Source organism: Geotrypetes seraphini, chromosome 3 (genome assembly GCF_902459505.1).
Source record: "Geotrypetes seraphini chromosome 3, aGeoSer1.1, whole genome shotgun sequence".
Classification (NCBI taxonomy): domain Eukaryota; kingdom Metazoa; phylum Chordata; class Amphibia; order Gymnophiona; family Dermophiidae; genus Geotrypetes; species Geotrypetes seraphini.
Genome location: NC_047086.1, coordinates 338,565,104 through 338,592,374, shown reverse-complemented (window position 1 = coordinate 338,592,374; position 27,271 = coordinate 338,565,104). Strand labels below are relative to the sequence as shown.

Sequence of the window (27,271 nt, the reverse complement as noted above, 5' to 3'; positions counted from 1 at the left end):
TCTGAACACCAGTAAATAAAGTTAAGCAGAAGCCACCATATTTGATGGACCTAAAACTCATGGGAATTGTAGTCAAGTTGCTGAATTGAAAATGGAATCAAGAGGAAAGTAAACTGGTGGCTGCATTACAGTCTGTGTTTGTGGCAACTTACCTTTCATTTGTGACAAGAGGTTTGTGCATATTTTGAAACTGTTGTCTGAATAAATCAGTGCATGGTGGAAGCACTGGACTGAACTTAGTTGCACTTGCTCCAACACCCCAGAGTTTAGGGAAATAAAAACACTACTGGGTTGAGTGCTTGCTTCTATTTGGAGACCCTCCACAAAGGGCCAAGGGATATTTATTCTAAGGGCACCTAGGCCCTCATCCATAAAGGAAATCCCCGAGACCATCCCCGGACCTTCACTATACAGACCCCACCATTCATACTCCATTCTACATGCAAACTTATGTGAGCGGGGAACTGTAAGCACTGCAGCCATTGGGCCCCATAATGCAAATGGGCTGCAGTTTGGGCTTTGGATCGTCCATGCTACTCCTGGAAATCACACCCTTGGCCTCCAGGTCCTCCTGGGTTCTCCATTCTTTTCATTGCAGCCTCGTGTGTTTTCTCGTCAGGTGCCCTCGCCTGAACTGTTGTGGCCCTTGCTGAACCCCTTTCTTCTTTTTCCTTTAGCCTCCAGTAGAGTAGTCTTTGGGCTACTGGCTGTCACTTTCTGGGTTCCTTCCACCACTAAAGAGTCCTAGATGAATGCCCTCTTTGGTGTCAGGCACGCTTAACCTTTGGACCCTTTACCACCTGGGTCTGTAGACTTGGGTTTTGGGCTAAGACAATGATTGTTTACATCAGAGTCCTTTCCCCAACTAGATTCCCAACTAGTTCAGTCTTCTCTCTGTTCTTTTTCCCAGAACTTAAGGGTTTAATTTTTCTTAGAGTGTCTCCTGCCCTTCTTCTTTTTAGTTTTGGCCTTTGAGGCTAGCGTAACTATTGCACTAGGTTCAGTAGCTGTTAAGTTCATTTTAGCCCCAAAGCTAGGTTCTTCCATTGGCATCACTTAGTACTGTCAAGCTGTACTTTGTCTGGTAAGAAATCCATGGGAACAATATCACTCTGACAAACTGCAGCTTCTCCCCTGGTATTCATTCTTTTGAGGGTATCTTCACTTCCCTTCATCCAGGGAACATCTTTAAATAGGGATACCTTCCCATCCGTTGCCACTGTACTGGCAGAGTAATAGTGAACAGCAAACCCCAGGTGGGATCCACTTCTGGAAAACTCCACTGTGGCACTTTTCACCCTCTTCCCACCATCAGGTGTACATGCCTGTAGTAACTCTTTCCAGCACTCTATAAAGCAGTGTCTCTCAAACTGTGTGCCATGGCATAGTGGTGTGCCCTGAAGAGATTCCGGATGTGCTACAAGAGATTCCCTTCATAAGTATACACTAGAATAGATTATATGTACGTCACATACACAAGAGTCTGTCATTGTTATGAGCGTCTATGTGCGTATGGATACAACAGCTTAGACAAGCATCATTCTTTGATGTGATTGGTACTTGAAAACTAACAGCAAGTAGTTCTATTTTTATTTTTTATGCAGTAGTTATCCTAATTTGAGCAACAAAGGTTTTTACTATTTTTTGATTTTATCTTTGCGATTTCAGCTCTGACAGAAATTAATTTGAAAAAAAAAAAAAAAGAGAACTGTCGATGTTGGATGATGGAATGCATGTTTGCTTGTCAACTATCGAGTTGCGTTTTGAGTTAATTTGCACTAAATAAAAAAAGCATATCCATCGCATTGATTAACAATTCTATTCTATCTACCCTCACTTACAATTACCCATACATAGCTTAAAGAACTTTAAATAAATAACTCAAAAATTTAATTTTTTGTTGGGTTTGCATTTTAATTGTAATGTGCCATGAAAAATATTTGCTCCATTAAGGGCTTCTTTTACTAAGATGAGTTAGGGCATTAATGCACGGAATAGCATGCACTGAATTGCCATGCATGCTAGACTTAATGCCAGCATTGAGCTGGCGTTAGTTCTAGCGGTGTAGCACGTGATAATATCCTGCGTGCGCTAAAAACGCTAGCGCACCTTAGTAAAAGGAGCCCCAAGGGTGCCACAGCTAAAAAGGTTTGAGAGACACTGCTGTAGAGGATGTCAAGTCCCCCGCTTTAGGGTCATCCCAATTACCATCTTCTGGCTGGGAAGCTCATTCTCTGGGCCTTGGGCTTAGTCCTCTTCCATTTGGCGGGACATCTCTTTATATCAGTTGCTCCTGAATATTCTTTCTCCGAGGCCTCTCCTGGGCTGCCTTTAAATCAGATTCCAAATCAATAATCTTTGTTTCCATTTCTTCTGAAAACTTGTGCTTCTCCTTTAGCACTTGCAAAGTCTTTTTAAGTTCTTCTAGTTGACTCATTTCTCTCAACTTTTGCTCATATTGGCAGCTGCATCTCTTTCCTCTTTTAATTCCTCAGTGGTTTTCTTAAAATCATTTTCCCTTGATTGGATTGTCTGCAAATCCTGCTCTGTTCTCTAAAGCCTCTGGTTTAGCATATCAACTTCCTTTTCCAAAGTGACTTTTGATGCTGTGAGCTTATCACTTTCAGACTGAAGCACCTGACAGTCACTTTAACTAGTAGCACTAGGTTCAGTAGCTGTGCCTAGGTATAAGTTGCTCTTTCATGTGATTAAACTGTTGGTTCAGAGTTTTGAGCTGGCACTGTGCCTCCAGCAGTTGCTGAAATACTGCATTATTTCTTCCTGTGAGGTTGCCAACTTCTTCCTCCAGTTCTTTTACTACTTTGTTTTTAGACTTCAGTTCAGCATCTAGACAGTTGTTCTCCTCAGCAAACATTCTTTCTCTTGTTGCATACTCATAGGAACATAAGAAAAGTCTTACTGGATCAGACCAATGGTCCATCTAGCCCAGTATCCTGCCTTCACAGAGGCCAATCTAAGTCACAAGTACCTGGCAAAAACCCAAATAGTAGCAGCATTCCATGCCATCGATCCAGAGCAAGCAGTGGCTTCTCCCATGTCTGTCTCAACAGCAGTTTATGGACTTTTTCTCCAGGAATTTCTCCAAACCTTTTTTAAAGCCAGCTACATTAACCACTCTTACCAAATCTTCTGGCAACATCTTCCAGAGCTTAACTATTCTCTAAGTGAAAAAATATTTCCCCTTATTGGTTTTAAAAGTATTTCCCTGTAACTTCATCGAGTGTCCCAGAGTCTTTGTAATTTCTGACAAGAGTAAAAAATCGATCCACCTGTACACTCAGGATTTTGTGGCTTCAATCATATGTCCCCTCAGCCATCTCTTTTCCAAGCTGAAGAGCACTAACCTTTTTAGTCTTCTCTCATATGTAGGTGACATCATCTGAGATGACTGGGATGGCGCAACTCTCCCAAAGTTCAAAACTGGGGTAAAGTTCTGAGCATATGCAGTTATTCTTGTGTACAGCAGTCTCCTCAATTTAAAGCTTGAAATCAACTCTCAGGAAGACGGGTTGGATTCTGTACCTGATTAATCCTACTGTCCACAGAAAATACTTTGCTTTTTCTGTCAACAAGCAGAATTGATTCAGACACAAAAATAGGTGAATATCAAGCTTACTGTTTATTCCAGTTTCTGCAATTATTTTTCACTCTTAAGGAGCAATACATTCCTATATTGATTAAAGATTTGAGTAATTCATGTAGATAGATTAATAAGTACTGTTTAGTCTAGGCAGTAGTATAAAGTGAAGGCATGACATGAGGACCAGGTAGATACTTTGAAGATACTCTCTAATAAAGTGATTTCAGGAAAGCTACAGTAGCAGCAGTGGCTAATTTGACAAGACTTGACTTTGTTGGCTAAAAGAGTATCAGTCTAATCATAAAAGAACTAAATACAGGATGTTAGCCAATTGGCTATTCTATGCTGTGTCACTGGAATACCAAAACTCCTAGATTCAAAGGAGGCTAAAAACAGTGCAGATTTTTTTGTTGGACTCTTATTTTCAGATAGTAAGCAAGAGGCCCTTTACAGTCTAGAGTCTGGATGTTTTCTCATATTGATGCTTATAAGCCTTAGGACAAAAGGTAGGTAACACATTTCTTTATTATGTAAAAAAGGTATGACTGGTAAACTTGAAAGCACATGTCAACAGTGGCGTACCTAGCATATGTGACACCCGGGGCCCATCATTTTTTGATACCCCCCCATCTGTACGAAAAACATGATTTTTAGTAACAAACCACATGTCACACATGAGTACCTAGGAAAAGGCAGGATCTTACATACTGCAGTGAGCAGTACAACATCAATACACCCATTGTAAAACTAAACAAGCCAGACTAGTACAGATCGATCCTGCAGTCAATCCTAACAAAAAAAACATGTCTTTCGAACACACAGAACACAGAAAACACCTTCGCCTAGTATGGCATATGTAATCACAAACTAATCCCTCTCTCTTTTACAAAATTGTAGTGTGGATTTTAGTGACGGTGGTAACAGCTCTGACGCTCATAGAATTCTGAGCATCAGAGCTGCTACCACCATGGCTGGCACTAAAAAACGCTCCACAGTTTTGCAAAAGGGGAGGATAAAATAGAAATACATAGACAAAGGTTAAATTGAACTAGTAAGAAGCTGGACTCTGCATACAGTGCACCACAGAAACAGTGACACATGTCTCCTAAAGCAATAAATAAATAGAAAATTTTTTTCTACCTTTGTCTTCTGTGGTTTCTGCTTTCCTCATCTTCTTGTAATTCTCTTCCTTCCATCCACTGTCTGCCGTTTCTCTTCCCCTATATGGCATCTTCTCTCCTTCTATGCCCTTTCCAGAAACTGTATGCCTCCCCCTTCCATCTCTCCTTTCAACCCCATTGGTCTGGCATCTCTCTCCTCTCCTTCCCTCTCCCACACCTCTCCTCTGCAATCCCTTTCCCTTTTTTCCCTCATTTTCCTTTTCAATTTATTTTCTGCATCTGTCTAGATTACTACAATGTCCTTTTTTACAATGTCTCATCAATGTCCTTTTTTACTCTCTACCTAAAGCTTGCCACCTCTTTCCCTCACCCCCTCCAGTATTTCCTTAACTCAATCCTTTTCTCCCTATCATGTGCCCTCCTTTTATTTATCCTCTCCTTCCATCATGTACCCTATTTCTCCAACCCTTCCATCTAGTACCTTCTCTCTCTGTCCACTTCCATCCAGTGTCTGCTCCCCTCCTTCTCTCCTCCCATTTCCTTCCTGCATTTGCTCCCTTATCTCTCCCATCTGCACTTCCAACCAGCATAGGCTACCCACTACCATCCAATGTCTGCCCTTTCTCTCGCCATCCACCCCTCTTCAATCAGCATCTGCCCCCTTTCTTTCCCTCCAATATCCTTCCCCCTTATGTCTCTCCCCTTTCTCTGTACATCAGCATCACCCTTCCATACCACCCTGCTTCCCTTTCTTTCCCTCCATAACTCTTCCATTCCAGCAATCTTGCTCTTTTCTCTCCCTTCATTCAGCAAGGTCCTACGATGACTGTAGCTGCCGGCTGCCAGTCCACCCCACTCCGACGTACTTGCTCTGGAGTGGACTCAGCAGCCGCATGCTGGAAGGTCCCCCGATGACTCGTCTGCTGGCTCTGCTCCAGAAGAAGTAAGTTACGTCGGAGGGTGTGGACCCGGCAGATGCAGGGAGTTGTGGCAAAGTCCCGCAATGACTGTGTCTGCCGGGTCCACCCCATCCGAAGTAACTTACTTCTTCCGGAGCAGAGCCAGCAGATGAGTCATCACGGGACCTTCCTGCACCTTAGCGCAGCTGCTGACTCTGCTGCAGAAAAAGTAAGTCAGAGGTAACGTGACCATTTATTTTTTTCATCAAAAGGGGACATCTATTAATTGACTGTGTATCCTTTCTTTCATTTCTTTCTTTCTGCACTCAGGCCCAACAATTGTCCCTTTCTATTCCCTCCCTCCTTCCTTCCCATGTCCTTAGTGCCCCGAGTGCCTCCTTCCTGTGTCCATAGTGCTCCCAGTGCCCCATCTTGTGTCCTTAGTGCCCCCAGTGCCTCCTTCCCGTGTCCTTAGTGCCCCCAGTGCCTCCTTCCCGTGTCCTTAGTGCCCCCAGTGCCTCCTTCCTGTGTCCATAGTGCCCCCAATGCCTTCTTCCTGTGTCCATAGTGCCCCCAGTGCCTCCTTCCCGTGTCCATGGTGCCTCCTTCCTGTGTCCATGGTGCCTCCTTCCTGTGTCCATGGTGCCTCCTTCCTGTGTCCATGGTGCCCCCAGTGCCTCCTTCCCATGTCCTTAGTGCCCCCAGTGCCTCCTTATGTCTCCCCCACTGCCTTCCAGATTTTCTCCACCCCCAAAGCCAGACCGCCTGTCTGCCTACCTATCTCCCTCCCTTCCTGCTGCGCTAAAGCCAGCCAGCTTGCCTGCCTACATCCTGCACTACCTACCGCGGAAAAAAAAAAAAGCGCCTCTCCCCTTATTTTCTCCCGGTCCGCGCCTGAAATCTTACATTCACCCGCCGACAGGAAGTCTTTCCGACGTCAATTCCGACATCTGAGAGGACGTTCTGGGCCAGCCAATCACTGCCTGGCTGGCCCGGAACGTCCTCTCCGACGTCTGAATTGACGTCGGAAAGACTTGTCGGCGGGGGAGATAGGATTGTAGCGGCGTGGCCGGGGGAAAGGAAGGGCTGGAGGATCTGGCCGGCTGTGCACCCCCCCAAGCCGTGCACCCGGGGCAAACCTCCCCTCCCCCCGCCCCCCTTGATACGCCACTGCATGTCAATATGCATTCTTTCATTTGGCACCAATATTATGGAATTCACTTCCTTAGTATCTCGGAACAGAAACTAATTTAAAGTTTGTAAAAAGTGTTTGAAAATCTACTATCTCTCTAAGGTATTTGAGGATGATTGGCGGGCTGCTTGTGTTGAGGTTGGTTGTATCAATGGAGACAGGGGAAGATTCATTCCTTTTACTTCTTCTTTATCTTTTTTCCAGCTCTCCTCTGTCTTTTTTATCTGTTCTATGCTTGCTATTTTATTTTGTCTTAAATGCAAACTTTTTTGACTAGATGAACTAAAAAGTAGTGTAGCAAATATACAAATAAACATATGTTTATATTTTTTTAAGATTTTATATACCACGCTCCTGTATTTTCCTGACCTAAGTGGTTTACAATGTATCAAACTAAAATTAAATTAGGTACTTGAGAAAAACTAACCTATCTGCCCCGAAGGCTCACAATCTAGCTAAAGTACCTGATTAAAATAAAAATATGTAATACATTTCCAAGATCAAAAATCAAAGAATTAGAAAATAGAAATAATGAAAGAAGATAAAAAATTAAAAATAAACTAAAACATATTTAAGCGATAGAAAAGTCTAAGGCGGCTTGATAGTAAGTTCAGCCTGCAGAACCAGGTCAACTGGCAGCCACCAAAGAAGCAGGACCAGGAACCAAGCCAATGAAGACCACCATGATACCAGTCACTGGACAGGAAAGGCCAGACGCCACCGACAGCAGACCTCTGACATGAATTTGTTTCTCTTCGATATGTCCAACAACGCAGTTGCAGGAGTGCAAGTTCGCTGAGAAGAGGGGGAGAGAGGGCCAGGCCACAGGAGATGCTCTGACACCGGCATCAAGCCACCGCTGGTGACCACGTCAGGGCTATGCTGCATCATGCTGATGGCTTCCCCCTTCTGCTGCTGGATAAGAGCTCGGAAAGGGAAAGCTGTGCTGAACCAGCCGACAGAATCCCCAGGAAGAGCAGCAGTTAGGAGAGATGAAAGAAAACACAGTTCCCTCAGATATTCTCACAAGTGGGTGATGTCATTCACAGAGCCCCGGTACAGAAAGTGTAGTATCACTTTAAGCTTTAGCAAACTTTTAGCAAGCATGTGCATGTGCCTTCTTATGGCGGTTCTATGCTCAAGCAAAGAAGCCAACTTGGGGAGGTGGGCGGGTTGTGAGAATATCTGCCTGATGTCCCAGGATAACACTTGTTACAGTAAGTAACTGTGCTTTATCCTTAGACAAGCAGACAGCATATTCTCACATGTGGGACTCTCTAGCTCTAGTAAAGGGATGGAGGGAGAGTTGGGTTCCAAGAACCAGGTTCACAAAAACCATGATCTAATGTCTGATCCGAGAACACGAAGGCAAGGGAAGGAACCTAATGGAAAAAATGAATAGAGGAACTCCATGCTCTACTAAAGGTAAAAAGAGAATTCCGAGAAAACTCATATGTATGGAGGCTGAGAATAATAAACGACAATAGAAAAGGACTACTGATAAATGCACCTATATGGAGTAGCAGACCAAATGAGCAGGTGAAACCAGTCAGGTCTCACAGTAAATACAAATGAGAAGGGAAATAAATTTCATAAGCAACGAAAGCATGAAAAGAATAGTCTAAGAGAATAAAAAGGAAGAACTATCCTAGAAGGAAAGTAAAGCCAATGCGATGAAATATAAAATTAGAATGACATAGTGTCTTACAGTGGAGAAAATAACCTCCTGATAAATAGTGTTATTATATATATTTTTTCTCTTTCGAAGGCTAAGAATTGTAATAAGCCTTAAAATGAGAGAATCAGCAGAGAACAGAAGGGGGAAGCATATTATACAAACAATATGCCCGTAAGATGAAATCCCCTCAGAGATTTAGTAAGGAAAGAGTGAACAGAATTGTTTAATATCCTTGTAAAAACAAAAAGTTGATCAAATGTTGGTTTTGTTTTTTTTAGGCTCCTTATTTATTGAAAAAAGAGAAGCTTAGTAAGGTTAGTAAAATTGGGACCTGAACCCATGAAGGTGTATTTCTAGAAGTAAAGTAGTGTAACCTTCAAACTACTGTCCTTGGTTAATTGAGTATTAGAAACTTGGGAATCAAAAATATATAAATTTTATCCCCATAAAAATAAGGAACGGAAGGGAGATCACGTGACACCATTAAAGAGGGAAGATGCTAATTTGTGTCTCTCCTGCCTCCTCACTATTATGCGGTGTGCTTGACTTCCCCCTTACAGCAGTGGGTGCGTTTGAAGTCAGAGTTTGATGGGAATGTCAATGAAATCAACCTGAAAAGATCACGATCGCAGCAAGCCAGAGATACTAAAATGGCAGCGCCTCCAATCCCGGGAAATTCAAGTCAGGTCTGCATGGATTGCAGAGATTACCAAGGAGGTTACTGCAGCCATGGAGACTATTTTGGAAAAGCGCCTTCTTCCCATCGATAAAAGCTGGAGAATGTACAAGCCAAATTGGACGGTATGGGGCAGGAGGTCATTGCATTTCAACAGTGGGTTGGCAATTAGGATAACACAATACTGCACATGGAGGAAACTCAGACTTGACATCAACAATCTATCGCTGTGCTCGATGACCATATAGAGGATCTTGAAAACAGATTCCGTTGATGTAATCTCCATTTTGTTGGGTTGCCGGAGGACATTCATAGAAACATAGAAGATGACGGCAGATAAAGGCCATAGCACATCAGGTCTGCCCACTCTACTGACCCACCCCCAAATCTACTATCCTAGGGATCCCACTCCTGGTGACAGGTTTCCTTGGCTTAACCCTCTAAGGGATCCCACATGGGCATCCCATTTGCTCTTAAATTCAAGAGCGTGATGTGCGCAGCAAGTTGGACATTTGGCTGGCGGCCTCCATTACTTTTCCGGAAGATCTGGGCCCATTTCGCACTGAAAGGGCCCACTGATGTGGATTGTGGGCGCCCCATGTAACCAGACCTTGGGTGGTGATAGCAAAAATTTTCAACTATGCCCATAAATAGCACATATTGCAAACAATGTGTGGAGGATCTGCACTCATTTATAACAATGCTAGAGCATTGTGTTTCCAAGATTATTCCAGCAAGGTGGCACAATAACACCGGGCATTTGCTTCAACATTGGTGGCTAAAAAGATCACATTTGCGCTGCTTTATCCTGCACGACTTTGCGTGCACCATAATGGCGCCACTATTTTCTATTCAACTGCGGTGGAGGCTCAAACCATGGTGGCTTTGTGGACTGCAGAGGTGCCTTCAACGAGTGTCAATTCATCTACGATTGGTCCTGCTTAGCGATTTTTCCACACACTGTGCTAATTGCAGCTGGGCAGAGTCAATCTGTGCAGGTTCGGAGAGCATGGTCTTTGGCTCATGAGTTGCTTCAATGGTTCCCGAGTTGCTTCATGCTACGACCCTCGTACCTGCTGCCTAGAGATTGTTGGACCTGGGTTTTTTCCCTTTTTTCTTTTACAAATATGCGGACAGCTGCTTCCTGGACTCTAGCACCTTGAGAACTTTATAGGTTGGAAATTTGAGGGTGTGTGGTTGTATATATGGTAGCAGTTTGCTTGGGAAGTATGTTGAATGGGGATAAGGGGCTTTGTGGCTAGACAGGGTTGGTATAGTTGGGTGGGATGTGATTATTTCATAAGAGATAATGGGTTGCTTGAGTCTGGGGAGGCTGCTCAGCATTGAGGCATGTTTTACTGTTTGTTTGGTGTGGGGTCTATGTAACGCTGCACCTAGTATTTCAGCACTAAGTGCCTGAGTGACTTCTCCACTCGCCCTGCTGGTCATTGAAGATGGGCAAAGCAGTTTCATATGGATCTGGAGTGCTTCCAAGATTATTCCAGCAAGGAGCCACAACAACACCGGGCATTTGCTTCCATTTGTTCGACATTGGTGGCTAAAAAGATCACATTTGCGCTTCTTTATCCTGCACGACTTTGCATGCACCATAATGGCACCACTACTTTCTATTCAACTGTGATGGAGGCTCAAGCCATGGTGGCTTTGTGGATCTGGAGTGCTTAGTCTTTGGTGCTCCTCAAAGCAACCCTCACACCTGCTGACCTGCTAATGTTGGACTTGGGGGTTTCCTCCTTTATTTTCATTAGCCAGTTTGTAAGCAGCCATTTCCTGGGCTTCGCCGCCTTGAGAACTTTCTGGAATGGGACTATGTGGGTGCGTGTTGGTGTGTGGCAGTATGAATGATACTAGTCTGAATGGGATGTCTGTTGAAGGTGGTACGTGGATTAGTGCTTCAGCGGGCTGGGTATAGTTGGGAGGGTTGTGCTTCTTTCATCAGGGCTGGTGGGTGCCATGAGTCTGAGGCGGCTGTTACGCACTGAGGTCTGTTTCACTGAGTGATTGGTGTGGGAGTTCACTTAACGTTGTGTATAGTATTTTAGCTCTGAAAGCTTGGTTAGCCTCATTGTGGTATTTCCAGGGCAGTGTGGAGGCGATTACCCTAGGGACTGGATTGGCTCTGACTTCTTCAGTCTTCCTAAGGATATGGGACATGCCCAAGGGGGGAGGGGGGTTAGGGCTTGGCCATAGTGGGCAACTGTACTGCTGTATGGCTGTGGAGCCCTCTTTTATCAGTGTCTCGATGAGCCATCAGTGTTCTTTATATGTTTCATTTGTTTTCACTATTTTTGAGCACATGTTCTCTAATCTTGTTTATTTGGAGTTCTTAGTTCAACAGAGGTTCTTTTTCCTATGTAGGGTGCTGTGGATGGTGGGTGTTAGACGTGATCGGTTCACTTTTGGGAATGGAGGATGTAGAGGGGGGCTTTGATTCAGGGGAGAGAGGTAATAGGGCAGGGAGATGGGTTTGGGTTGGGGGGAGAGGAAGGCTTCTGTTTTTTGGGGGGGGATTTTGCAGTGTCTGATCCTCAGCACATCTATACATTTTGGACTCGCTGGCCTTACTGGGGAACATTTTCACCTTTGCTGGATGTCGGACATGCTGGATATCAAACATTCTGGCAACTGCTTACTGCGTTTCATTCTCAATTTTTCTTGGCTAATTTTGCTGTTGGGTAAATGGTAGACAGTGACTTGGAATGTTGGGGATATTAACTCCCTTGTGAAACAGGCAAAAAATTTTCAAAATTTACAGGTTTCAAATTACAGGCCTATTTCTTTGATTAATGTAGATGGGAAATTGTTGGCTAAGTTATTGGCATTGCGCTTGACCAAGGCTCTCCCTTATATTATTGGTATGCACCAAACGGGATTCATTGCTCAAAGACATTCTTCAAACAATACTAGATTGGCTTTCCATATGTTAAATTTAACAAAAGCAATGGAAGATCCGGCTTTCTCTGTATCCTTGGATGCAGAGAAGGCCTATGATCGTGTGGAATGGACCTTCATGTATCAAGCAATGGATTAGCTTGGTATTGGTTCTGGATTCATACAAACGATTCAAACCTTGCATAGTTCCCCTTTTGATAGACTTTATATTAATAATAATTTTTCAGAACGCTTTCGTCTAGAGAGGGGAGTTAGACAGGGGTATCCGCTATCTCCTTTGCTGTTTGACATAGTATTGGAACCCTTGTTATTGGCTATTCAGCAGGCAGAGGAGATACAGGGTATTCCTTAGGCAGGTCGGGAATACAAAGTCTCTGCATATGCAGATGATATTTTGCTTCATTTGAGGAATCCTGAAACTACTATTCCACATTTACTAGATGTAATTGAAAAATTCGGAAAATTTTCTGGATATAAAATAAATTGGAGTAAATCTGAGGTTCTTCCGCTAAACGTTCACTGTACAAAAGGATTATTTGACACGTTCCTTTTTCTTTGAAAAGAAGAGGGTATAAAATATTTAGGCATTTGGATTCAGAAAACGTTGGAAGAAACGATGAAGGTAAATGAAAGATCGTTATTGCTGAAGGTCACAGAAATGTGTGAGCAATGGAACCCGTTACATTTGTCTTGGTGGGGGAGAGTCCAGACGGTCAAAATGATGATTTTGCCTGTGGTTTGCTACCAAATGGGTATGTTGCCAGTTTTTTTCCAGAGGTCATTTTATAAAAAGTTAAATAGTATACTCACCAAATTTATTTGGCTAGGGAAAACTGCGAGAATTGCTCTAGTATCTTTACAAAGACCAATTGCGGAGGGTGAAGTAAATTTTCCCAACTTTTATAGGTACCATCAAGCCTATATAATACGCCAGGGTATGTATTGGATCCTCCCAGAGCTCATGGTAAATCTCCCGGATTGGTTATATTTAGAATGGAAATTGATGTCCCCAATGCGACTGTCTCATGTGTTAAGTATCAAATTGCCCAGATAGGTTAAGGACAATAGTATTTTATTGTACACCTGGAAATCTTTGAAATTTATTAATAAATTAACAGATGTTCCAGTAGAAAATTCTACTTATCAATCCTTGTGGTTAAACTCCAAGATTCAAATAGGCGGATCTGGGATCGCCTGGAAGCAATGGATGAAAGCAGGGATTCGAACACTTGATGATGTTATCTCAAATGGGAAAATGTTTGAGTTTTCATGACTGCTACAAACATTTGGTATTGCTAATTCTCAAAATTATAAGTGGTTGCAGTTGAAGCAGGCCATTCAGAAGGGATTCCCTGATTGGCAAAATCAAAAAAATTATTATAGTTTGCAGATTCTTTCCTTCCAGATAGATTCGTTAGGACATCAGGCTGCCAAGTGGTATAAATTAATATCAGATTTCTTGAACAAAAAACCAAAAAATGGTCTTCGTGACATTTGGAGTTTTGAGATAAAGCAGTATTGATGGCCACAAATTTGGACTTGGAGATTGAAATGTACAGCATCAGCATCTATGAGACAGACATGGTTTTTTTCTATTACATAGATCTTTTTAGATCCCTGTTAGGTTACTTAAGTTAGATAGTTCCAAGTCTAATAGATGCTGGACTGTCATTTAGACATTGAGACACTGGATCATCTGTTGTTCTATTGTCCTTTGATACTTAGCTTTTGGAGGTCAATATGGAGTAGAACTAATAACATTTTGGAATCATCAATTCCTCTAACGTATGAGGCAGTCATTTGTAGTACAATATTACATGTTAAACCCCCTTTGGACCAATATAGAGGTTGTCTTTTCCTTACAAGGATAGCCATCCAGATGATCACTCGAAATTGGAAGAATTGTTATCGTTTAAATTTTTTGTTCTGGTGGTCAAGTCTTTGCTCTAGTTAGACTTGAAAGAATAAATGCTGAGAACTTGGGGAATGGTAATATACAAAAATTGATATGAGGCCCATTGGCATTTTATGTTACCTCATTATAATTGATAATAATTGAGTGTTGAATATGAGTCAGTATTGTATATTGTGGTACATTTCCAGGGAAGGGTTTTTTAATGTCATAAATTGATTTTTGAATATTCATACTTGGGATGGGTAGATATCATTACTTAAAATAGGGTAAGGATTTTATGGTAATATGTTTTTGTGTTCTATTGAATGATTATTGGGTGGGTGGGGGAAAATGGTTGATTATAAACATATGAAAGTTAAATGTGCTTTTATTGTATCATTATATGTTGAAATTGTTGTATTGCGCTGTTGAAGCTTTAAAAATCAATAAAGAAATTTTTCAAAAATAAATAAATTTACAGGGAACTAAGGCAGATATAGCGATGCTACAGGAGACACATCTTAATGACTCAGAGCATACTAAATTGCGGAGAGGTTGGGTGGAAAGTCGCATTTCCGCAGCTGCACTTGGGAAGCGGTGTGGGGTGGTCATATTTTTTCGCAAGGATGTGGCTACTCAGATTACTCCTTTGGCCATTGACTCTAAAAGGCGATATGTTTTTTGTATGGCAGCGCTAGTGGGTGTTAGTTACAGTGCTTGTCAGGTGTATTTATGCTCCCAATACGTATGATAAGTCATTTTACTCTCAATTAAAGACTATACTTTTGACTTGTGCTCATTTACCAATGATTTGGGGGGATTTCAACTTGGCGTTGGATCCGTCTCTAGATAAGTCTCACCCGCTGCCTGCTGGAGTTTTGACTGAGGCTAAAGGACTCCCCCCAGCTTTGTTGCCTACTTGATCTGGTAGATGTTTGGAGGATCTTACATCCTGGGGAAAGGGACTTTACCCATCTCTCACGAGTCTATCTCTCGCAAGCCCATTCTACTCAATCTCATATTGATTATTTATTGGTCTTGCAAACTCTTTTTTCGAATATCCAGCGAGTGGAGATTGGGCCTTATGTGATCTCGGACCATGCATTGATTTGGTTGGACTGGAGGGTGGAGGATAGGTCTGCTTCCTCTAAATATTGGGCATTTCCCTTATGGTTATGGGTTGATCTTAAATTTCATACCTATCTTGTGACTCAATGGAAGGACTATCAATACCATAATCAACAACATGAGGAAAACCCAGTTCTATATTGGGAAGCTGTGAAGGCAGTTCTTCGCGGTGCCATTATTAGTTATGTTAGTCGTGTTCGGAAAGCTAGGGACTGGGAGATATTTAATTTAACTCGCCTTCTTAGGGTGGCTCGTTGCAAGTTTGGTCTCCAACCCTCCCCAGCCTATAAGCAGAATTTGTTGTCTTTACAAACAGCACTCAATGAGCTTCTTCATCAGCGGATGTCTAAGACTCTGGCTTATTATACATATCGGCTTTATGCTCATGCCATAAAAAAATGGGGCACTTTTGGACCGTTTGGCATTGCAGAGAGAGTCGGAAAAAAATCCTACACCTTCAAAAAACGTCGATGGAGAGAATCACTTGTGATGTCGCAATTTGTGAAGTGTTTAGGAAATTTTACGCTGAGCTTTATGCGCCTTCTCCAGATTTAGGGTTCTCTGGGGAGCTCCATCTGGATCGGCTCGACCTTGCTGTGCCTCACTGAGCAGCAACTTGAACAGCTGAATATGCCTATTTGTGCTGGAGAGGTGGAGTTAGCCATTACACAGAACTCTGTTTTGAAGGCTTCAGGCACCGATGGTTATCGGGCTGAGTTCTATAAAATTATGAAATCCGAAATTGCCTGCCAATCTCTAACATGTTCAGTGTGATGATTAATGCTGAAGCTATGCTGGAACATCTTAATGTGGCTCAGATAATAGTCCTTCCAAAACTGAGGAGAGATCCTACCCTTCCAGAATCTTATCGTCCTATCTCACTGCTCAATTTTGATGTTAAACTATTGGCAAAAATTTTAGCTAATCGTTTAGTGCGGATCTTACCACTCATTCTCCATGAGTCCCAGGTGGGCTTTGTTAAAGGTCATTCTGTGGCTAAAAACTTGAGGGAAATCTTAACATCTATGGAGTACTGTGCTAGAATGGCGAATACTTCTTTACTCATCAGCTGAGAAGGCATTCGATAGGGTTTGCTGGGATTATTTGTTTGCCACCTTGACTAAGTATGGCTTTGACGGTCATTTTGTTTTGGCTATTCAAGCGTTTTATGCCACCCCGCAAGCTACTCTTTGGGTAAACAATTGTAGGTCTTCCCTTTTTGAGATTCATAGGAGCACCTGACAGCGTTGCCCTCTTTTGCCTCTCTTATTTGTTTTGGTTCTCGACTCCCTCATTTGCGATGTTAATTCTCAACCGGATATTGCAGGAGTTCAAATTGGGAGTCATAGTTTTAAGCTTTTTGCCTATCTTACAGATCCTTGCTGATCCTTAGGGGCCCTTCTGGAGACTATTGAGGAATATGGTGATTTTGCAGGTTTTTGTTTGAACCTTAAATGGGAGGTGCTACCGTCATTGGGGCAGGTCCTTTCAGTTGCATTGAGTGTCGGGCTCTTAAGTATTTGGGGGTATATTTACCAGCTTCTACAGCCCAACTCTATTCAGTTAAAGTTTCTAAACTTCTCTCCGATACCAAAACTCAACTCGATGCATTGGGGGGGGGGTGTCTTCCTTTGTCATTGCTGAGATGCATTACTCTTATACATATGGTGATTTTCCCCGGTGGCTGTATGTGCTGCAAACGCTCCCCCCTTGGATTGCTGAAGAGGGATCTTACTCGTTTGGCCCAATTGCTATCTCTATTTCGCTAGAACTGCTGGTGGGTGGCTGGCTACAGAGGGGATTGGGGCTCCATAACTTTGGTCTTTATAATGAAGCTTGTTTATTATATCATTTGAAGGATTGGTTACAGAAAGAGAGTCAGTATACTCTCTTAGCTTTTGAAACTGCTTTTTATGCTCCTCATTCTTTATGCAGTCTTTTACATTTGCCCAGCAAGGATATTCCGACATTATTTAGATCTAGTAGAGCTTGTATCCCATGTACTGACAAAATATATCTCTAATATATCTTTATTGTAAACCGCTTTGAACTTCAGGGTATAGCGGTATATATGAAATAAAATTATTATTATTATTGCAATCTATGAGGGCTGTGTGGGGGAGTTTCATCTATAAACTGGGAGGGGATCCTAGAGTCACCAATCAGCTCTCTTTGAGAGGGAATTTGGTTTTCCTGCCGGGTCAAGATAACCCTACTTTCTTGGATTGGGCTCAAGGGGGGGAGAGGCAGCCTTGTGGAGCATTTGTTGACCCCAGAGGGTGAATTGGAGCCTCTAGCAGCATTTGGAGATCAACTAGGAAGATGTTGAGGTGATACTTTTGCTTATTGTCAGGCCAAAAAGAAAAGAAAACAAGAAAGTAGATAATAGACAACAAAAATTAAAATAAAATACGCGTGAGTGGGAAGGCAAATGGCAAAAATGAAGGAACGTTTGAAAACATGACTTCTTAGCTCCACGGAAAACTTAGAACTGAGGAGCCACGCACCTACGTCAGGAAGGAAGGCACTCGCGCATGCGCAGTGCGGTCAGTCACAAACTTTCTAAAGTTCTTAAAGTGCCAGTGCACTTGTACAGTTGTCCGTACTGGGGCTCCATGGATGACGTCACACACGTGAGAATATGCTGCCTGCTTGACCTGGGATGATATAGGGTTGACATGGGTAGACAGAAGCATTATTTTAGTTTTCTCCATGTTAAGTTTGAGTTGGTTTATTTGGAGCCATTGTTTCACTTTGGGGTTGAGGTTATAAACTCAATGGTTTTGGAGTAGGGTTGTTTGACATGTATTGTATGTCATCTGCTTAGATATGATAGTCTACTCCTAATTCATACAGGACATGCCTAGTGGTCGGAGGAAAATGTTGAATAGAGTTGCAGATAGCACAGAACCCTGAGGTACTTCGTGGTATGATCTCATTACCTAAGAATTTTCCATCTCATTTTGTACCACAAAGTGTCTCATCTCTAGAAAAGATTCAAACCATTTGAGAACATTATCTTGGAATCCAATGGCGTGAAGCTTATTTGGAAAGATCTCATGATTTATAGAATCAAAGGCAGCAGAGATGTCTAGAGATACAAGAATGAAGCTCTCATCCTTGTCAAACCCTGTGTGTATGATGTCAGGGACACTAGAAGGGTCTCGGTGTTGTGATCATTTCAAAAGTCAAATTGATGTTTATCGAGAATCTGGGGTTCATTTGTGAATTTGGTTGGCTGATCATGTACTTCTTTACCACTTTGGCTAGGATTGGAAGGTTGGAAATCAGGCAGTTGTTGTTGACTAAGGTGGTGTCTAGGGAGGGGTGTTTCAGTAAACAGATCATGGCAGCTTTCTTTAGAGGAGGCGGCATGGTACCAGATTCAAGTATCATGGTAAGTAGTGTTTGTATGGCTGGTATGGCGACTGATTTCATTTTATCGGTGTTGATAACAGGCGTCTAGGGGGCAGCTTGAGTTGGTTATTCTTGTTACTAGGTTGGTGGTTTGGTCATGTGTAGGTAATTTGAATTCTGACCAGCATGCATCAGAGGCAGAGGTTATGTCATGTAAGTTCTCATCTGATAGATGAGCTATTTGTGAATAATTTTGTTATGCTGTTTATTTTTTCAGTTAGCCCTTATGCCATTGATTGGGTTGATAGTTTGATATTGGTAGATTTATTAACTTCAGTATTGCTGGTTAATCTTGTAACTGTGGAAAAAAGCTCTTTGGATTGAGAGCTTTTTTTCAGGATCAGTATAGAGGGAATAAACCTCCAAAAACTGAGAAGACTGATAGAAAGGCTCAGTTCAGAACTTTGCACTAGTTCTGAGCTCTGGGTCAGCTGTTCTGACATTGTACAGTCGCATAGAAACCAAAGAAACACTATGGAGAGACGATGTTCCTGAAATCGACTTTATTAAAAATGCATAAATATGTAGCAATCCACATAAGGACCTAGTCCACTGGGAACACTGGACCCAACACAGTCCGTGTTTCGACAAACGAGTCTTCCTCAGGGGTCCCTGCTAGTCCTAGGGTGAAAGATACTTGGAAAGGCTAAACAATCCAAAAGTACTATTACCTAGAAGCTCCGCATGAAATGTGCTTCAGTAACCTCTCTTCTGCACCGTCCAGTCCTAGTCCGATCTCAATACCTTCTCCCAAAGCAAACACTCACTGTAGTGTGATTCTGAGGTGGTGTCGGAATCGCATTAGCACAGGACGGTGTGCACTGCAGGCAGCAACTGGCTGACCCAGGAACCTTCTCTCCAACGTTAGAATTGACGTCAGGGGAAGGCTTGTTGGCTGGCTGCTGTATGTACCTGGCCTGTCCCTGTTGCAGCTGCAGGGGTGCGTGGGAATGGAGCATGTTGGGTGGCAGGGTTGGCTTCGGGAGTGGGGCAGGGAGGAATCTGCAGTGGTGGTGGCTTCAGCAGGGGGGTAGCAGGCTAAGAGAGATCCCAGGAGGTGGACAGCCAGCGTACCCCCTGAGGAACGTGCACCGCAGATTGAGAAACACTGTAGTAAAGCATGTTTCTGTATAAAAAATTCAAAACAGCAGTGATTCTTTTACTGTTTCTAGGTGCTAATATTTTTCCAAAAACAAATAATTTAAATAAAAAAATCAGATACAGTAATGGCAAGATGGTTACCTACTAAACTATCAAAGTCTAATATTTGTTTCAATGTTTCATTATACAGAAATCCATTAGCTGTCACATTCTTTCATTCTATTGAACTTATCCCTTAATAATCTCAATGTTTCAGGCTGTTATTTCAACAACCAAGTCACCGATTAAACATCAGTAAGATAAGATATGGCTTATTATATCACCATACTCTAGTTCTTTATGAAACCCTCAAAAGTCCCAGTGCTTTTAGGACTTCAAATGGTTCCTTAACATTTTTTAAAGCAGTATTTCAACCTGATTAAACCCTTGTTTTGTAACACGACTAATCTTGCTTATACTAAAAAAAAAAAAAGCAAATATAAAAAATTAATTTCCTATAGAAAACAGTTCTTGCAGCAGCTATGAATGAATGTGATTTCATCAAACTATTTCCCATGCTTTTCAGTACATGGTTTGTAAAGCTATGACAAGTCATGTTTATTTTCTAGCTGTACACTGATATTTGGCCCCTTTTAAGGAAAACAGTGACCTCCAGTGGAGACATAAATTTTAGCTTCGTTACTATTGCTTCTTCAGTACACATTTTTTCTCCATATAATCTTTAATAGTAATTCATAATTTGTTGTGCATACAATATATATATATATATATATATATATATATATATATATAAATCATAGAAAAAAACAATTACAGTTAAAAAAGACCATACAAATGTTAAAGTGCCAAACGAGTATATTTTGAGACATTTTAAAGCCCATGAACACTGGGAAGCTGAATACCTTCTGTAACTTGTGGTTATCCCCTACATTTCCAAACTTAATAGAAAAAAGAGAGAGAAAGAAATCCATAGTAAAAAGTGTGAGCTAAATCCAAACAAAAACTGAAGCCATATTTTCATCTGGCAATTCATACCTTTTTGTTGTTCTCCTTAATATCTTGAGGATTCAGGAACTTGAAGTCACTAATGGTGATAAAAAGGCAAAGTAAATTTATACATTTTCTGTAAACAGTAATTCTAAAACAGTCCATATCTACAAAAGAAAAATTGTCATATCATAAAGTAACTTGGAATTTCATAGCAATTCAATCAGCCAAGCTAATAGTATGGAAAATGAAAGTAAAAAATAAAATCTATCAGTGTTCATTGCCTGCAGCTTTCCATCTGAAAAGAAGGTAAAGCAAAGATGAGGGACCAACTCTGACAACCAAATTCACTATATGGTAATCCCTTCTTGTCAACAAAGAGAGCTACAGGCCTATTTGTCTCATCTCATTTTAACACAATGCAATTTGCATAATCAAAGACAGTGTTTTTTGTATAAGAGGAAAAGTAAATCAATGTAAGGATATTGGGAAAGAAAAATGGTTGAGCGAAAAGAACTAGAGTAATTCATTGAACTCCAGCATTTGTAAATTTCTTTACTAGACATGTGTAATGCAAGTGGCCAACACTGTACAATCAAATAATTCATATTTTTCTGTATTGTATAGAAAATCTGAAAAAACCTATTACTTACATTAGGTCTGGTCTAAAATGATGCAGTATTGCACAAAAGGCTAAGCCATTTCTCCATGATGTGGTAAAATTGGTGATTTTTACTCCTCTGTAGTTTTTTGTAACTTCTTTGCACCACACAAGCAGTGACTGACTTGCATTTGGTTTTCTTCCTAAAACAGGACTTGGTATTGGGCTTGGCTGGAAAAAAAACACATTTTTTTCAAAGATGAAAATTAACATTAATTGACCAAACTAGATGATCTGCCTGCTTTGATGTCATTTGAGGTCCTTGAAAACTGTCAATTTACAATAGCAAGAGACACAAATCTCAAGTTATTATCTTCAGTTTTAGCCCTTGGCATTTGCCTCTGAAGGATGTGGATATGCAGGATTCTAAACTTGCAACTAAGAACAGGCTGAGAACTGTATTAAAGGAAACATTAGGTTAAAGCACTTAAATACTTCAGATATTCTATCCCTAAGTCTATGCACGCCCTTAGAAAGCTTCTCTAAAATGCAGTCATGCAAAACTATGCCTTTCACTTTTAATAATAATCTTTTGATTGAATCAAAAAGAAGTCACATCAGGATCAGAGTTTACTAGAAGTTTTACTCTCCTATTAAACAACATAGATCAAAGCCATACTGTACATAACTTCTAGTTTGTTAGCCATGCAACTTGGATGTGAATAAGTTCACTCTGGAGCTCCCCTTTGAATTCTCTCTAGTTTACCTACGGAGAACGAGAATAAAGCACTGCTATTGCTGGGCTGTCTCCCATGCTGCCTACTTTGAAATCATAAGTGACTCCATCAATAAAAGAAACATAAGCAAGTAAGGCCGCAAAGTCGAGACATTTGCAGTGAGCAGACAAACCCGAAGTCGGTAATGGAAATGAAGTGGCCACATCACAGGTTCCTGATCACACTGTACAGCTCGTTGTTCAAGAAATACAGGAAACAAAAGCAGAAATTGCTGAAATGGTAATTAATAGACTGGATGAAAGATAGGAGGTATTCCAAAAAAAAGTGGAACAAGTGGGAGGTTGACTCCACGATGTAGAGGTGGAGCAAGAGCAGGTGTTACAGCAAGGTGATCAATTGGAGAAGTAGCTACATTTCCTGGCAGAAAACTGGAAGACGAGGAAAATTTTTGCCAATTTTTAAAAAGGATTCCAGAGGTGCTCCAGGAAATTATAGACTAGTGAATCTGACATCGATGCTGGGCAAAATGGTAGACTATTATAAAGAACAAAATGACAGAATATATATATAAGCATGGTTTAATGAGACAAAGCCTGAATGGATTTATTTAGTCAAGGGAAACCTTGACTCACCAATCTACTGTATTTCTTTAAAGGAGTGAATGAACACGTGGATAAAGGTGAGCTGGTTGAAATTGTGTATTTGGATTTTCAAAAGGCATTTGACAAAGTATCTCATGAAAGACTTCTGAGGAAATTAGAAAGTCATGGGATAGTCCTATTATGGATTAAGAGCTGGTTGAAAAAACAGAAACAGAGAGAAGGTTTAAATGGTCAATAGTGGGGTTCCCAAGAGGTCTGTGCTGAGACCCGCTGCTTTTTAACAATTATCAATAATCTAGAGATGAGAATAACTAGTGAGATAATTACATTTGCTGATGACACAAAGTTGTTAAAAATTGTTAAATCACAAGAGGATTATGAAAAATTGCAAGAGGACCTTATAAGACTTGGAGACTGGGCATCAAAATGGCAGATGACGTTTAATGTGAGCAAGTGCAAAGTGATACATGTGGGAAAGAGAAACCCAAACTATGTTAGGAGTCACTGCCCAAGAAAGGTGTCATTGTTGAGGATATGTTGAAACCCTCAGCTCAATGTGCAGCAGCGGATAAGAAAGCAAATCGAAAGATTAGGTTCATATCTTTGCTAATCTTCTTTCTTGTAAATCCACACTTTATTCCTGGAGCAGTGGGCTATTTCCCTCTACCCGCGAGGACTTTGTAGGAAACCTCAAAATTTCAGAGACTTAAACCTCTCCCCCTCATCACTGTGCCAGTACCTCAGTTCCTCAGTCAGTCTAGAAGCAGCCAGGAACATCTGAAAAGGACAAAAACCAAAGAGAGGGGAATAATGAGAAATTCCCAACAAGTAAATCAATTCTGTTCATATCAACATTAGAAACCTGGATGACAAAACAGTGCTATAGGGAGATAAAGCCTGCACAGTTAGAAGGGAGCACCTGAAACAGGGACCCTCCTAAACTAAGTGCTAAACCCATTCTGATGGCACTCAAAGGCTGGTTAGAAAACAGAAAACCAGCTTACCAGTACTTGTAAAGGCAGATGATTGGTGAATCAGCACAGAATAAAGTGTGGATTTACAAGAAAGAACATTAGCAAAGGTAAGAACCTAATCTTTCATTCTTGTACAATCCCACTTTATTCCAGGACCAGTGGAACATAACACAGCAGTCCCAAAAATTCAGGGTGGAACTGATGAGCCCGCTTCCAAAACAGAGGCACCAAAAACAGCATCTTGCTTGGCCGCCACATCAATCCTATAGAACTTGGTGAATGTATGTAAGGAAGACCAGGTAGCAGCTCTACAAATCTCATCCAGAGAAAGAGCTGATGACTCTGCCCAAGAGGATGAAACACTTCTGGTTGATTAAGCCTGCACCACCGCGGAAATGGCCATACAAATCCACCTGGAAATGGTATTCTTAGAAGCTGACCTACCTTTGCGGGCAGGACCCACCAGAACAAGCAGGTGGTCAGAGAGGCGAAATTCATTGGTGACCTGTACTCGGGTGACAGGCTCGAGTACAGATGGGAGCGCCAGAAGGGATAAAAATTAGAATATCCCAAACCCCTGGAAGGGTGGGATCTATTCACAGGCAATGATCTGGGCATGTGATCCTGCACACTAGCCATAAGGTCATCCAGACCCTGGCCGAACAGCAGCTGTCCCATAGAGGGCAATCAGCTTAAGGTTGCCTTAGAAAATGAATTGTTAGACCACTGCCAGATCCAAATCATTCTGCGAGCCGAAACACAATAGGTAGTAAGCTTAGCAAAAACTTTCAAGATGTCGTACAAGGCATCAACCATATAATCTATAAAGGAGATGAGAAAATCCAAGTCGCGAAGCATCACAGTGTCAGGATCATGGCACACCTTGGAATGGCATGCCTGAGCCATGAAAGAAGAGGCTGACACTGCCTTAAGATTAGCAGCAATGGAATCAAACAAATGCTTAAGGAGAAAATCCACACATCTGTCCCGAACATCCTTCAGGACTACTCTCTCATCACTGGGGAAAGATATGTGCTTGGTGACCTGTGCCACCGAGGAATCCACCTTTGGGGAAGCAAAGCGCTGGTTAAAGGCATCTGCCATAGGATATAGCCGTGCCATGGCACAAGCACATTTCAAAGGACCCTAAGGTGTCTCTCAGATATCTGTACGAATAGGTACAAGGTCTGGATGATCAGGAAAGGAGGCAGATTGTGGCCTCTGGTCACTCATGAGGGAAAATTCTACAATGGCTGGCTGCTTAGCCTGTAGTTTCAATTCCTGAACAGATTCCAAGATTAAATCAACAATGTGTGCGTATGCTTGAAAAATAGGTGCAGAGTGGGATCCTCTCCCAAATCTGGGGCTCCACACTGATCTGGATCCTGGAGATGTGCCAAGTTTGCCACATGTACGATAACTGCAGTGCCTCCTGGTGAAAGCAGAGGTATGGAGAGGGTGTCCGATGCAACTGCGGGCACAGTCGGCTTACTTGCCAGCACTCCCGAAGAAAGGCAAGAGAAAAGACCCTGGTTGAGCAGAGCAGCAGTCCCTATGAACAGAGCAGAAGCCAGTGGAAGGGAAACAGCAGAGACTTTTTAACTAAGTATGCCTGATAATGCCCCTGTATTGCTCCACCTAGAGTATTGCGTTCAATTCTGGTCTCCTTATCTCAAGATATAGCAGCACTAGAAAAAGATTCAAAGAGGAGCGACCAAGATGATAAAGGAGATGGAACTTCTCTGGTATGAGGAAAGACTAAAAAGGTTAGGGCTCTTCAGCTTGGAAAAGAGACGGCTGAGGGGAGATATGACTGAAGTATACAAAATCCTGAGTGCAGTAGAATGGGTACAAGTGGATCGATTTTTCACTCCATCAAAAATTACAAAGACTAGGGGACACTCGAAGTTACAGGGAAATACTTTTAAAACCAATAGGAGGAAATATTTTTTCACTCGGAGAATAGTTAAGCTCTGGAACACATGGCCAGAGGTTGTGGTAAGAGCAGAGACTGTAACTGGTTTTAAGAAAAGTTTGAACAGTTTCCTAGAGGAAAAGTCCATAGTCTGTTATTGAGAAAGAATGGGGGAAGCCATTGCTTGCCCTGGATCAGTAGCATGGAATGTTGCTACTCCTTGGGTTTTGGCCAGGTACTAGGGACCTGGATTGTCCACCATGAGATTGGGCTACTGGGCTTGATGGATCATTGGTCTGACCCAGTAAGGCTATTCTTATGTTCTTATATTCACAAATTCCAGGGGAAACCCATCCTCCACAGTGGGAGCTGACCTCTGCACATTAGTTTTGTACTTTTTAGAGGATTTGAAAGGTTTCTCACCAGAGACGCGCTTACGTTTTGCAGAAATGTCGCAAGAGCACTCCCCAGGGTCCCTGATGCCATTTTCATGGGAATCGGGGCAGCAGGCGCAAAAAGACCCTCCTTGGAGGTCGAAGACATTGAATCCGGGCAAGCCTCGCACCCTTCGCGGGTCACAATGCATGTGGAACACAGCTGCACATCCAACAGCCATCCACCGCAAATGAGGCATGAATCCTTCCCATCCTGCCCTGGGGAGAAATGTAAATGTATGCAGTTTTCTAGCATAAATAAAGCATGAAAATATAAAAAATATGTTTAAATTCAAATCAGAAAAAAATCCAAGATGGCCACCGATTTTGATGGCCACCTATTTTGATGAAAAATAGCCCAGGAAAATCACAGGAACCCTAAAAAATGGCGATTTGGGTTTTTAGTGGTGGGGAGGGGTAAGGCATACAGGGAAACCACCTAAAAGCTCCTTCTTAAGACCCCCCAAAAAGCACAGTTACTTACCGTAACAGTTGTTATCCAGGGACAGCAGGCAGCTATTCTCAACATATGGGTGACGTCATCCACGGAGCCTGGATGCGGACAGCTTCGCAAGCAGACTTGCTTGTAGAGTCTGCCACACCGCACATGCGCGAGTGCCTTCCCGCCCAGCACAGGGCGCGTCTCCTCAGTTCAGATAGCTAGCAGAGAAGCCAACCAGGGGAGGTGGGTGGGTTGTGAGAATAGCTGCCTGCTGTCCCTGGATAACAACTGTTATGGTAAGTAACTGTACTTTATCCCAGGACAAGCAGGCCGCCTATTCTCAACATATGGGTGACCTCCAAACTAACCAGAATGGGATGATGGGAGCATTGGCAACTTAGGAGAACAAATTTTGTAATACTCTCTGGCCAAAATGGCCATCCCGTCTGGAGAAAACATCCAGATAATAGTGAGAGGTGAAAGTATGAACCTAGGACCAGGTAGCAGCTTTGCAAATTTCCTCAATAGGAGTGGATCTGAGGAAAGCTATTGAAGCTGCCATTGCTCTGATTTTGTGGGCTGTGACTCAACTCTGTAATTGTAGTCTAGCCTGGGCATAGCAGAAAGAGATACAAGCAGCCATCCAGTTGGAGATGGTACACTTAGAGATCGGATGTCCCAACTTGTTTGGATCTAAGGAGACAAAAAGTTGAGGAGCAGTTCTGTGTGGTTGGTGTGCTCCAAGTAGAAGGCCAAAGCACATTTACAGTACAGAGTATGAAGAGCTGATTCTCCAGGATGAGAATGAGGTCTTGGAAAAAACACTGGAAGTACAATAGATTGAGAAGAAATTCTGAAACCACTTTAGGTAAGAATTTAGGATGAGTACAGAGGACCACCTTGTCATGATGGAAGACTGTGAAAGGTGGATTAGCAACTAATGATTGCAGCTCACTGAC

General features: G+C 42.1%; 1 protein-coding gene across 8 annotated transcripts in view; it reads right to left on the bottom strand.

Moving 5' to 3' along the window:
• The window catches only part of EHBP1 (EH domain binding protein 1), a 617,593-nt gene that overhangs the window by 344,350 nt on the left and 245,972 nt on the right, over positions 1-27,271 (bottom strand). For all 8 annotated transcript variants that reach the window (XM_033936740.1, XM_033936741.1, XM_033936748.1 and 5 more), the window contains 2 exons: positions 21,261-21,439; positions 20,656-20,704 (listed from right to left, as the gene is read on the bottom strand). In XM_033936740.1, the coding sequence (XP_033792631.1) occupies positions 20,656-20,704; positions 21,261-21,439 (228 nt within the window). The remainder of the gene's footprint in view (positions 1-20,655; positions 20,705-21,260; positions 21,440-27,271) is intronic.